The sequence below is a fragment of the Salvelinus namaycush genome, chromosome 34 (genome assembly GCF_016432855.1).
Source record: "Salvelinus namaycush isolate Seneca chromosome 34, SaNama_1.0, whole genome shotgun sequence".
NCBI classification, from domain to species: domain Eukaryota; kingdom Metazoa; phylum Chordata; class Actinopteri; order Salmoniformes; family Salmonidae; genus Salvelinus; species Salvelinus namaycush.
This window is the reverse complement of record NC_052340.1, coordinates 9,728,857-9,742,973: the sequence shown is the minus strand read 5'-3', so window position 1 is coordinate 9,742,973 and position 14,117 is coordinate 9,728,857. Positions and strand designations below refer to the sequence as shown.

General features: G+C 43.5%; 1 protein-coding gene across 1 annotated transcript in view; it reads right to left on the bottom strand.

Annotated features, from left to right (window-relative positions):
• The window catches only part of LOC120028937 (large neutral amino acids transporter small subunit 4-like), a 28,824-nt gene that overhangs the window by 14,223 nt on the left and 484 nt on the right, over positions 1-14,117 (bottom strand). The window contains exons 2-5 of the mRNA XM_038974209.1: positions 12,369-12,585; positions 6,685-6,925; positions 6,258-6,313; positions 6,083-6,159 (exon numbers count right to left, since the gene is read on the bottom strand). Coding sequence (XP_038830137.1) covers positions 6,083-6,159; positions 6,258-6,313; positions 6,685-6,925; positions 12,369-12,528 — 534 coding nt within the window. The 5' untranslated portion in view covers positions 12,529-12,585. The remainder of the gene's footprint in view (positions 1-6,082; positions 6,160-6,257; positions 6,314-6,684; positions 6,926-12,368; positions 12,586-14,117) is intronic.

The window sequence follows — 14,117 nt, the reverse complement described above, 5'->3', positions numbered from 1 at the left end:
TTACTGTGGTGGTTCCCAAAACAAACCGCCTCAAACAAGATTCCTCGATCTTGTTCACGTGCAGAAACAAACCACATAATCATGTCTTATAACTATGACATAATAAGAAGGATATCCAGCTGTCAGCGTAATGAAGGAGGTAGACGTACAGCTTGTGAGGAGAGGCTCATGTTGGGAAACAGGATCTGTGTACACCTAGAAAAAAAGCCTGGGGCGCTACGTTGTAGAACATTTCGATAGAAATACTTTATGTGATGTAGAATAAGGACGTCAGCACTAATAATGACATTTCTCTCTGCAGCGTTGAACAATGCTTGCCTACTGAACCTGGCCCTGATAGCGGTGCAGCCTTGAGTTTGTCTTCCTAATCTGCCTGGCCACCGCGCACTGTTCTGATTTCGGAGCACTTCCTGAATTGGGCACCATCAGGCATGACTAAATACAGTGTCTTCTAGAGAGAGAAACAACAACCCAGGGCTGGTTAATGATTGGCCAACTCTTCACCTGAGACATTACCTCTTCCTGTTTCATGAATACTGTCTCTGTCTGCATCCCAAATGGTACCCTATTCCCTGACCAAGTCCCTATGGACCCTGTACAAAGTAGTGCCCAATACAGGGAATAGTGTGCCATTTGGGGCACAGAGCCAAGCCGAAAAGGCAAGGTCAATACAAATGTGACTGCATTCACCTACCAATCTCTATTTGGCTCCATTATGGGATCTGGAACAGTCATGGAGATAAAAGATAAAAGTCTGTTTGTAGAGTGTTGGACTATGAGTAGCATCTAACTCCATAGGATGTACTGGAAGCTAAACAAGGTTGCTATGTTGTTGTGGGGGAGCAACAACTTGATGGGCAATCCCGGAGTCTTTAATCAATACAGGCTGATCACTCCGGATCTATAAACTGCAGCCAGTGCCGTGTCTGTGCCCTGAACAGATAAGAAAACGTCTACAATACACTTTCATACACTCACTAGCCTAGATGCTAGTAGTTATCACTTGAGACGATTGAGAAAATCCCTATCTGAAATGCTGAGTGATGTTTGCAGACAGTAAATAATGCCTGTGGTAAGCAGTGATCCTCTAAAGCAGTGGTTCCCAAACTTTTTATAGTCCCGTACCCCTTCAAACATTCAACCTCCTCTAGCACCAGGGTCAGCGCACTCTCAAATGTAGTTTTTTTTACCTGATTGTAAGCCTGCCACACACACACTATACGATACATTTATTAAACATAAGAATGAGTGTGAAGTGACAAAGAACTCTTATCGGACCAGGGCAAAATAATAATCTAATAATAATCAATAATTTTGCTCTTTATTTACATATAGAACCTTATTTGGTCATCGTAAATGGTGAATAACTCACCACAGGTTAATGAGAAGGGTGTGCTTGAAAGGATGCGCATAACTCTGCAATGTTGGTTTGTATTGGAGAGTCTCAGTGAAAAATACTTTTCCACACGCAGTCTGTGCCTGTATTTAGTTTTCATGCTAGTGAGGGCCGAGAATCCACTCTCACATAGGTACATGGTTGCAAAGGGCATCAGTGTTTTAACAGCGTGAATTGCCAAGGCAGGATACTCTGAGCGCAGCCCAATCCAGAAATCTGGCAGTGGCTTCTGAATCAATTCAATTTTCACAGAACCGCTTGTTGCAATTTCAACGAGGCTCTCTTGTTCAGATATCGGTCAGTGGACTGGAGACAGAGCATGAAAGGGATAACGAATCCAGTTGTTTGTGTCATCCGCTTTGGGAAAGTACCCGCGTAATTGCGCACCCAACTCACTCATGGCTTCGCTATATGACATTTGACATTGTCCGTAAGATTGAGTTCATTTGCACACAAAAAAATCATACAATGATGGAAAGACCAGTGTGTTGTTCTTGTTAATGCAGAGAAGACCTTCAACTTCTTAATCATAGCCTCAATTTTGTCCCGCACATTGAATATAGTTGCGGAGAGTCCCTGTAATCCTAGATTCAGATCATTCAGGCAAGAAAAAACATCACCCAGATAGGTCAGCCGTGTGAGAAACTCGTCATCATGCAAGCGGTCAGACAAGTGAAAATTATGGTCAGTAAAGAAAACTTTAAGCTCGTGTCAATACTTTGCCCCTTGATAACCAGCGCACTTCTGTATGTTGTAAAAGCGTTACATGGTCGCTGCCCAAATCATTGCATAGTGCAGAAAATACACGAGAGTTCAGGGGCTTTGCTTAAACAAAGTTAACCATTTTCACTTTAGTGCCCAAAATGTCTTTCAAGCTGTCAGGAATTCCCTTGGCAGCAAGAGCCTCTCGGTGGATGCTGCAGTGTAACCAAGTGGCGTCAGGGGGCAACTGCTTGCACACGCGTTACCACTCCACTATGTCTCCCTGTCATGGCTTTTGCGCCATCAGTACAGACACCAACATGAACAGCAGCTATGTTTGGCTACATAGGGACCATTAGTGGAATTCCCACGAGAGAGTAACGGTTAATGTGATTGGATGTTAATTATTTGACTAGGCTACCTGTATTTGACATTGTGTTGTTATTTCGCTGGACACTAGATGGTTTAATTTTATTTTTGGCAGTGAAACGAGGCTACTCAGGCGCAAAAAAACCTCAATCAAATGTATAGCCCCGTTGGAGAATATAAATGGACTTTTTGAAAATGTGAAGAAAAAAAAAAATATATATATTTTTTTTTTTCCAAATGTGAATCACATTTTGATTTGGCGTACCACCGACGGCACTGCACGTACCCCTGGGGGTGTGCATACCCCAGTTTGGGAATACCTTCTCTAAAGCCATTAAGGGAAGCAGTCTTATCCTATTCGTATCTAAGTAAATACTACACATTCTACACTTTCCATATCAAAATGTTGCTAACAAGTAGAAGTGCTGTTTGGGGTTTAAGGCTGGGTTTCTGTATCAGCACTTTGTGACATCTGTTGATGTAAAAAGAGATTTATAAATATATTTTATTGATTGATTGATTGCGTGTGTGTCTCAAATGTGTGCACTGTAGTTCTACTTGAAAAACAAACCCTAGCCTGGGTTCATCTGATTCTTCTGTGAGACGGCAGCAATGATCGTTATCTCGAGTGCAGCAGACGGAGACAGAGGGAGACAAAAGTGGGAGAGAAACGAGGAGAGTGAAAGAGTGGAATAACTAAAAGCCTCTAAGGCACAAAGGCCAGAGAGAACAGACAAGGAGGATATTGACAGAAGGGGGGAAACAGAGAAGTGAAAAAGAGAAGAGGCGCTGCTGTTGTGTAAAAAGCTTCACTGCTTACTGGACTGGTTCTCATCAGCCAAAGGAAACCAGTACAAACCGGTCCAATCCTGACAGGACAGAACGCCATCATAAAATGAGTCAACATGCTGTGTCCCTGACGACCACACGCAGACAACACCAGCCTGAATATCTCCATCTCTGTGCCATCACTCTACCACTCTCTCTCTCCCGTTCTCATCAACACTTTGTTTTGCATTTCTGGCCTTGCTGTCAATCTCTATCCACCCCTATCAAACCTAAAGCTATTCTCATCAACACTTTGTTTTGCATTTCTGGCCTTGCTGTCAATCCCTATCCACCCCTATAAAACCTAAAGCTAAGTGCATGGTGAAAACAACATAATGTGCAGCAGTTGACGGTCTTTTAATAAGTCAATCAACATGACCCTGAGATCAGTGCCTCCACAGTCTATTAGTGTCATTAAGCACCAGTTAGCAAGTAAACATCTGATGGCAGGACATTTTACAGGCAGGGGGGGTCAGTGTATGTGGTGGTGACCCTGTCTGAGTAGAGAGGTGCTATCATTAGTCTAGCCTGGTCCAAGATCTGTTTGTGCTTTCCTGGCAAGAGAACATCATATGCAGATCTGGGACTAGCACCAGTTCACTTCACCTTTGACATTCATCTCTCTACCTCTCTCCGTCGTTCTCTTTCCAAGTGCCAGGAAGCAGTATATAAACATCTAGGTTTATCGAGCCAGACTGAAACTTAATTCCCCCCGAGGACCTAGTGACACAGATCTCAGAGAGGGATTGGGACCAATGAAGAAGTCCTAAAATAGAAAGGATTAGTGTTTCATGCAAAACATGACTCAGAGATAATAGAATAATCATAACAAGTGTCGCAATGTACAAGAGGAGGAGCGCTGTGTGTGTATGTATGCATGTGTGTGTGTGTATGTATGTGTGTGTGTATGTATGTGTGGGAGGAGTGCGGAGAGAGGGGTTGGGGGGGGGGGGGGGGTCTGGTTGAGAGAGAGATGGATAGAGGATGGTTAGGAGATATCCGCAGTGGTGATTACTAATACTATAGCGGACTGAAGGAGAGATTGAGGTCAAAGATATTAAAGGGAAGAGGGAGGGACGGAGAAGAGAGAGGGAGAGACAGACAGCCTGCTGCTGGTAACCGGAGAAGGGGGCAGACAGAGATAGGCTAGGCAGTTTACTGATAGAAAACAGAGGTGTGTAAAGGAGAGCCCTCTTCTACCGCCTTGGGTTCTCCTCCACTTGTTTTTCTGCAGCTGTACCGCCTCGGACACAGAGTGCTGAGTGTGCAATCATAGAGAGAGGGAAGGAGTGAGGAGGCAAGCTGCCAAACCACCCCCTTTCAGAAAATTAGAAGAGCCAGGAAGAAGGGAACACATAGAAACAAAGAAAAGGGGTATCGTGTTGCATACCTTTCCTTTTGTGTAAATCTACAATCCAGACGACTTTGAATGCAGAATAAACCTTAACACAACTGTCTGTAGGGGACCAACTCAATGAGTTCAGACTGATTGAATGAGATACAATGTATCCATCTGGCTTTTGTGCAAAAAAGGCTACATTTGAATTAAAAATAAAAATAAATCCTCTGTGACAACCTTTGACCCCCACACCCGAGAGGAGAGTGAAGAAGAAGAAAGTTTGGAAGAAAAAGGTCCGGCTGTACAAAAACAACCGGAACCCGGACCAGCAGTGTAAAACACACTGTTAGTCAGAGCAAGGAATTACCACCGTGAGGTTACTGCAACAGAACAGCTGAAACAACACCAAAGACCAGTTCCTTGACACACGCACCCACACACCACATACACACACACACGCGAGGGAACTAAACGGCTATAGCAGAACAGGCTCAGGCATGCTTGCGTGGGGAATGAATTAAACCAGAGAAGATTAAAACAACACGAACAGTGTGGGAGTGGGGGGCAGAAGAAACCAGTTGGGCAGCTTCTGGGTGTCGTGGTAGTGTGTGTGTGTGTGTGTGTGTGTGTGTGTGTGTGTGTGTGTGTGTGTGTGTGTGTGTGTGTGTGTGTGTGTGCCAGCCAGACAAACAGACAGAGCCCCTCTGAGCCCCTGCAGTGGGGGGTGGTGGGGAGGCCAGGGGGCAGGAAACTGCCAGGGAGGGGTTGAACGAACCCCAGCAGCGCTAAGTGTGACTGACTTCCTACTTCCTGTTTGTCAGCTCAGCATATAGTGTGTCTCTTTTCTCTCAAAGTGCTTGTTGTGAGTTTCTTTGTCTGTGTTTAGGGGCAGATAAACAATGAAACAATGAAATCACGGTATCTATAAACACTATTGTGTCAGTGAAACCCGTCCGAACATTTAGTCTAGCTGCCAGTGAACCCTGGCATTCTGGGCCTGCCCAATCAAAGGGCTCTGTCAGGATGATGAATAAGTAATGAGGAGGTGTCTTTTTTTGGCTCTCAGTTGGACCAGAGCACGGTTGAATAATAGATTTGTAATGCAGGGTCTGTCTCGCTTTCTTTTTTTCTCTCACTCTATCTCTCCATCCCTCTCCTTTTCCCTCTGCATGTGGCCTCCCTGTGACGCAGCACTTTCTCCATGCTGACGACATCACCATGTCCCACCCCTCTCTCTTCGCTCCCCTCTCCATCCCCACTCCTCTTTCCGCTCCCCTGTCTCCCTACTCCCTATTCCACCCAAGCGCACTCCCCCTCCTCACAACTGTCCCCATCCCCACCTCTCGCTGCTCCCTTCCCTACTCCCGCCATAGACATGCATCCTCGCTCACTCCCCTCGGTCCCCCTCCCCAGCCTCTCCCTGCAGTACAGGAGAAGACACCACTTACCGTGAGGGAAGTAAAGGTCATGCACATTCCTCCGAACCCGTTCAGTGCCAGAGCAAAGAATATGAGGATGGACAGATCTGTACAGGGAAAACACATGTGTTAAGGAGACGGGACGGAACAGACATACATACTCGAATAGAACATGAGTAAAGAAAGAATGAAGAAATATGCATACTCTTGGGGTCGCTCGATCCATAAGCGATCAGGATACAGGAGAAAGCAAAGCAGGTACTGAAATAACAGAAAAGGTTGAATATGAGGAAGGTTTATTCATATGACGACACACCAAAGCCAAGTCAGAAACAGAACATAAAAACATCTGCAGCAGGAAGTTGCGGCCACTAAAAAGTATTAAACCCTGTACCGAGTTTTAGGTTTTTGTGACAATCGCAATTAAACTTTAGAGTGCCGTGTTTGCATGTGCAGTGCTGCAATTATTCTGACAATACCGGGCGCCATCCCACTTCTGACACCAATATAGCTAATTCTGGGTATAGCCCCTGCCGGGACTCGAACCCAGGTACAGATACTGTCACCCCAACACCTTAGCTTAAATGATAGTGGCCGCAACTGTACATACTACCTTGTCTCCGTTCTCTTACCTGCCGAGCAGCCGGAGCTTGCGTGGGCCATACTTGTCCATGACAATGCCCAGGGGCAGGGTGATGGCACTGAGGAGGAAGGAGCCCACGGTGAAGGCCAAGTTCAGCATCTCATCCTGGTCCTTACAGATGGGCCAGCCGTTCATCTGGAGGTAATCCTCCTCCACCACGGGACTCTGGGTGATCCCCTCCGCATCCCCAACCTGGACTGTCTCAGACTGGTTCTGACTGGTGCTGTTACCTGGAGGCACAAGAGAACTTAATTGAACCTTCAAATTCAACTTTATGGTCCCAGAGGGAAATAGATTTAACATCATGCATAGAAGACATTAAAAACATACATTAAAAAGGGATTCCTGATGTTTCGGTCGAGTAATTAGGCATGATCCGACCATCAAGGAGGGATTGGAAAAGACAGTCATGTTAATTTCATCAGAAGACCCATAGATGAAACAATCACACTAAAGTTTCTTCCGAAACTTTACATTCTAGTTTGAGTAGATAGAATGTGCCTATTGGGAGAACATCATGGACCACCTGAATGATGAAATGCTTCTGAGGGTTGTTTGGGGATGGATCGCAGCATTTCTTGCGCAAGTGTTCTAAGAAACGTCCTCCCTCACCAGAGGCCATAGATTTCAGAGGAAACATCTTGAAAAGTAATCCATCTCAACAGCACGTGTCTATTTCTGTTTCATTTGTGTCTGTTTCCTGAGACAGTGTGAGCCATGGACAGGTCAGGTAAACAGAAAAAACTCAGTGAAAGATACTGCAACCAAACTGCTGGGATCAACAAGCTACTCTGAACCCCCAAAGCAAGGCAAGTCCATGGCAACCCAACCCCCTTAGCACCCCCAAATATTCCCAAAGTGAATTCCTAAGAGGATAGAGACAGAGTAATCATATCATCAGTTAGTTCTTTCCGTCTTTCATATTTCATAGCACTGTTTGTTATAAGGACTGGAGACCAGTGCCTTGGTTATGAGGCAAGTTACTGTTGTTGTTGAGGAGAGAAAAATAACTGTAGCCAACACTCCAGTCTCCATGAGTTTAACTCAGACATTGAAAAGTCTCATAAAACATTTTTGTTGTGGCCTACGGGAGCTGTAAGGCGTTGGTGCCTGGGGGAGGATAAGACAAACGGTTATTTTTTCAGTGTTATTCTCAGGTGACGTCACGTGACTTTGGGCAACCTCTCCAAAAACCTTTGGTAACACAAGGTGTTTTTCAAGCAGTCTTGAAAAGCAGGTTGTTGTTTTCTTGAGAGTGAGGCTGTGAGTAGACATGGCTGTATTATATAATATGTAGGTTAAAGGTCATGGTAGATGGCAGTTAACACATAGGTTAGCAGAAGGCCAATGGCAGCTGGGCCTGCCTGGCGGGCTCTTACTGCTGAGCAATCTAGACAACGTGAGCCTGTGCTGCTGCTGCTGAGCCAATAAGGGAAGCGCCCTGAGTGACGCGAAGCACAAACATTGTGTTAGCGCAACAAAGACCTCATAACGCCTTCAAACAAAACACTTCACTTCTCTGTTCTGAGGGTTTACAACATCATTCTAATGACTCGCAGAACATCCGGAGCCAATGAAATCATATGAAAATGATTGTGACGTCACTGCTATGATACTACAGTTCACCTAACGTACAATATTCAAAGAAAAATTGATTTCCTAAGTGTTTTTCCGCATTTATCTAGCCCGGGCCCTGCTTTCCAGCTACTATGTGTCTGCAGCTTTCTTCCTTGTAGTTTAGAGTCTGAATAAGAACATTCAGACTCTAAGGCCATGCTCTAACAAGATTATTACATCACCAACATAATAAGAACATAATGTGATATTTGTCATCTTTAACCTGATCATCCATCAGTGGGAAATGGATGTGTTTCTTACTCATGTCCATAGATGCCGTGTCAATCTCAATGCGTCTGACCCGATCACTTTATCAGTGATAAATGTAAACGACTGACAGAATCCGGCGGACTAGCTTTGTTGCCAGAAAATGGTTGCCATCGGCGTAGAACGTCTGCATTTCCTCGCGTTAACTCATCAGAGGAAGAGAGTTAACCAGAGATAACCAGCTGACAGTATTTTCCGGCATCATAATCCTTTAAAGCACTATCTATTTCAAAGCAGTGAGCAGACAGAAGATTCATCAGCTCCAGATAATGTCCTCCCTGTCCTCCCAAACACCGCAAACATCCCACTGTTACTGAGCGCTAATAACAATGACACAACACTGATTAAAATAGCTGGAAAAGCTAGCCTGGTGCCAGATAAAAAAATAAATAGCTATGATTCTATTGTCACATACACCAGATAGGTGCAGTCAGTGAAATGTGATTTTTACATGGTCAACCATAGTAGTTCAGTGCCCCTGGAGCAAATTAGGGTTAAGTATCTTGCTCAAGGTCTGTTTGTGCTGTCTTGGCAACACCTATGATCAAGCCAAACAAAGGTTGACAGCACAAACAGATCTGTGACCAGACTAGTTTAAGGAAGCTGGTAAGGCTGAGTTCTGTCAAGGAGGTGGTTGCGGTCACAGGGTGGGTGAGGTGTCAGCGGGGAGTCCGCTCTGCTCTCTCAAGTCTCTGCTGAAATAACACTCATTCCACACTGGCCCTAGGGTCTTGTGTTTCCTGCCAGTAGCTAGCGACATGAGGTGCCACAGGGCTCATAGGGCCTATACACTGACACAGACACTCCAACTATGTGCCCCTGCCATAGACCTGACCTTAAATCACAGGAGGGGGAGGGGGAACGGGGTCAAAGACGGGGACACCACACATGATGATGAAAGATTTATGAAACATGCTTTTCCAGGTTCCATTACAGAAAAAAATGTATTCTATTCTTTTTGTTGGCAGCCTCGTTAAATAAAGGTTAAATAAAAATAAAAAGTGTCAATTAAGTTTTAATAGTACTGGCACTGGATGCTTCATACTAAAAATAAAGAGGCTTGATATTTCCCGTACAATATGTTCTGTCCACGTTGTCAGTGAACCATGCCTTAGCTAAACTGAGTGTAAACCCAACTATGTCAACAGTACACACCTTACAGTGTTAAACTAACAGACTCTACCAAGATAAATGCAATGGGGGAATGATGACGGTTTAGTTTATGTGACGAAACACAAGAGCTGCCGGAGAGACAGAGGTGAAGGGACTGGGAGTCAACGGTGTTGCATATGGGAGGAATGCGAGCGTCACACTTCACAATGTCAGCCTAACCACAAACTTTTCCATTAGCAGATAGGTGAGGAACCAAAACAGAAGCAGCCCACGGTCCAATCTCAGATCCTTTCAGCGGAACCAATGATATGGGGACCGAGGTCACCATGACACCAAACACATAAAGGACTCTCAGCAATCTGTTTGACAGATATCCTTTGAAAGCGTTCATCTTTTAAAACATACGAGAAGGCAAGGATGAAAGAGCGTCAAGACTGACCTGATCTGCATAAACAAAAAGGCTTATTCACATGTTAAATGCTGCCTGGAAAATAGAAAACACTGTGGCAGATGATCAGAGGACTCTTGAGTCGATCACAGGCCATGTTCTAATGATATTATTATATGTTCTAGTCCATCACAGGCCATGTTCTAATGATATTATTAAATGTTCTAGTCCATCACAGGCCATGTTCTAATGATATTATTATATGTTCTAGTCCATCACAGGCCATGTTCTAATGATATTATTAAATGTTCTAGTCCATCACAGGCCATGTTCTAATGATATTATTATATGTTCTAGTCCATCACAGGCCATGTTCTAATGATATTATTAAATGTTCTAGTCCATCACAGGCCATGTTCTAATGATATTATTATATGTTCTAGTCCATCACAGGCCATGTTCTAATGATATTATTAAATGTTCTAGTCCATCACAGGCCATGTTCTAATGATATTATTAAATGTTCTAGTCCATCACAGGCCATGTTCTAATGATATTATTAAATGTTCTAGTCCATCACAGGCCATGTTCTAATGATATTATTATATGTTCTAGTCCATCACAGGCCATGTTCTAATGATATTATTATATGTTCTAGTCCATCACAGGCCATGTTCTAATGATATTATTATATGTTCTAGTCCATCACAGGCCATGTTCTAATGATATTACATTACGACCTACATAATGATGATGTATTTTCGGCCCACTGCCTCCCTAAGTGTCTGTGTATTTGAAAGATCAAAGGAGGACAGATGAGTCATAGACTATGGGAACAGGGAGAGAGAGAAAGAAAGACAGAGCGAGAGAGGAGAAATATCCAAGTCACCGGTTTGCTGTAGCATTTAGATGCAAATAAACCAATAACACAAAAGATGCCCTTATGAGCACCTGGAAATGTACCTGGTACTTTCATCCCACCCCCCCATGGTTTCATCCATCCTCTCTGTGATGTGGATGATTTAGTGGAACCATCAAATCCCCACTGAGAGAGAGAGAGCTCTGAATCATAGCTGCATTAGAGGCTTATTAAACAGGCTGACTGCTATTGATGTGTTTTTTGTCTCAAAGCTCAACTTTGGCTGGGCTGGAAACAACGCAAGTGTTTTGGACAATGATATAATAAATCCCTCTCACACACTTTCAACACTAGCCAGGCTATATAGGTGCTGTCCTTTATGGGAACATCATCAAAAAACTGTTCAAAAACCTCAATTATGTCATATTCTGCAGTAGTTGCTCTGGGCCTGTATTCGTAAAGCATTTCAGAGTAGAAGTGCTGATCTAGGATCAGGTCTCCCTGTCTATGTAACCTTAGTCATGATCTAAAAGGAGAAACTGATCTTATATCAGCACTTCTACTCTGACTCTTTGTGAATATGGCCCTGGTTACATTTGCATTGAAGCAGACAAAGCCCCTCAGGAGGAACTGATCATGTCAAATGTAAGTGGAAACTCATACAATTCCTCTGCTCAATGTGATTGGATTAGAAACCCCCCACCCCTTCATCCTATCCTCACCCACAGAACATCCATTTGCTCTGAACATTCTATCACATCCTTCTATTGTAAACCCCAATGAAATAACTTATGGTATTGTTCTAAAGAGCACTATTGAAGTGTTGCACCAGTCCAACAAACGCGATTGAATTAAAACTACACAGACACGTAAAGTCCTCTTCGTCTCACAGTAGTGAAATAGAAACACCTTTTGTTTCTGAATGAAATAAGCATAATAAGTAGGATAGCTTAAAACACACTCAATCTTTGTCAGACCTTCCAAGCCCAAGTGATACCCATTCACCTGTCTCACATGCTGAAGAGACGTTTCAGTTGATTACACTAGGTATCCCCCTTTCCCTTCCCCCCAATACTAGGTATAGGGGAAAAATGCTATAAAAACAAACGTTGCTAAATGTCACAATGAAAACAAGTATTTAAAGCAACATAAACTAGGCATTCACTGAAGCAACAAAAACCTTCCATCATTCTCACATCTACAATACTTGCATTATAACACATGTATTAACGGTATTCCCTTTTGGGGTTTCCTATTCATTGTAATAAAAATGGCCTACAACGTAAAATAACTTTGAGCACCTGGAATAGTGTTATACTGTATAAATCAGACCAATTGTCTTAATTTCCCAACCGCCTATAGTGACAAAACAGGATATATAACACAGAGCATTGTGGGTATTGTAGTGCATCATGATACACAGCCTTACCAGGTTCTCTGCAGAGGTAGGAGTAGAAGCCTTCAGACTTGAGCATGATGAGCAGGGAGCCCCAGCCCAGCAGCACAGCAGAGAACAGCAGGTTCTCTATGACCGCAGTCACAGCCATCCACCAGCGCCTGGAGAAGGCTGTGGCCAGGGAGGGTGCCATCTTCACGGGGAGAAGAGGGGCACAACGAGGCTCGTAGAAAGAAGGAGGGCTGGTGGCCTGGAAGATAACGTTGATACATATTAAGGGTCAGGTCTAAGAGTGTGAAGAGACACATTTGGTAGTTGTTTGACATTCATACTACACAAAACTGTATATGAGTTGGTGAGGGATACATCAGAGGTAGCCAATACATAAGGGGGATATACCTACTTATGCTAATTATGGTATGTGTACAGTAGAAGACGAAGCTATCAGCCTTTAAGTCACTGGGTTTCCCTTGTCTTTGTAGGATACTCATTTTTCACTATTACAAAACAGCTGAGCTCTTCAATGAGCGTGCCTGGACTACAAAACCCCTCCTACTCATGTCCCAAAACACTGCACTAGCTCCCTCTGATTGGCAGATCGTTTCCTGGACCTCTACCATTGGCTGCATATTAATAATGCTACCAAGAATGACTCCACGTGAGGCCAAGTTCCAGCCGGTTCGAACCAGTGCGGCGCGAGATTCTCAGCAATGAGAACGTTTTGTTCCCATCGCCATCTTCACCCGACATCAATATCTGCCTATGGGCTAATAGTGTAACGTAATATATAATGACGAGGATAAGTTGCCCGTACTAAGCCTATGTATCACGAAATGTAGCCTGAAACATTCATATTTTGTCAAATTCATTCCCAAATAATTGTATGACCAGCGATGAACAACTGACCAACTAACCATTAGACATGCATTGCATACTATATTAGTCTGAGGTGGTATTCGTTTTCTCGTGATTTCAGTCATTTTATTTTTTACTACATATTAGACTATATATGTTAGTTAGTTATTTTATTTATGTCTGTGAAGGTCAGGTCCTCAGTACTATTGACAATGTGTATTAAGCCCATATTTTGATTCGCTGTGACCTTGTGAGGTTCTTAAACAATAACAGCATGGTGCGGGAAATGAGCAGCTCTGTAAACTGGTCTGAGCTGGACTGAAATCTATCATCCCTCTCAATGCGCCTCGTGCACCCCCACCCCATTTATTTCGCACGAAGATCAGCTGTTCAGCATCGTAAACACAGCACGCAGTGCATAGGAATAGTCTCACCGTTCGCAACAAAGCTGCAATTAGCCTACAGCTTCCATGCAGTTTCACAAATCTCAATGTCCTTTGTTGCTGCTGTTTTGGCAGCAACGACATTTTATGGTTTCACTATTATTATGCAGCACATTTCCCCGCAATGTTAATGTTATTACTAAAAAGATGAATAAATGGACACACAGGTAAGGACAGTATTATCTAATATGGCTGTACTTCGTTGCAAAGCAAATAGCCCTATGGACATTAAACATATAAACTCTTAAACTCAATCTGTAGAAATGCAAAATAAAATCATGATAAGATGACACTGTGAAAAAGTCAACTGCATGCTGTTGTTTCCCTAAAATAATTGAAACATTTCGAGATACCAGCGAAAGCGTTGCAAACGGTGTATAGGCTACTCAAGCAAAACACCATAAACAAAAACATAATTGGGATGATCACCCTCTTAAATCACGTGCACAAGACAATATGTAACAGTAAAGTTGCTATATTGAAA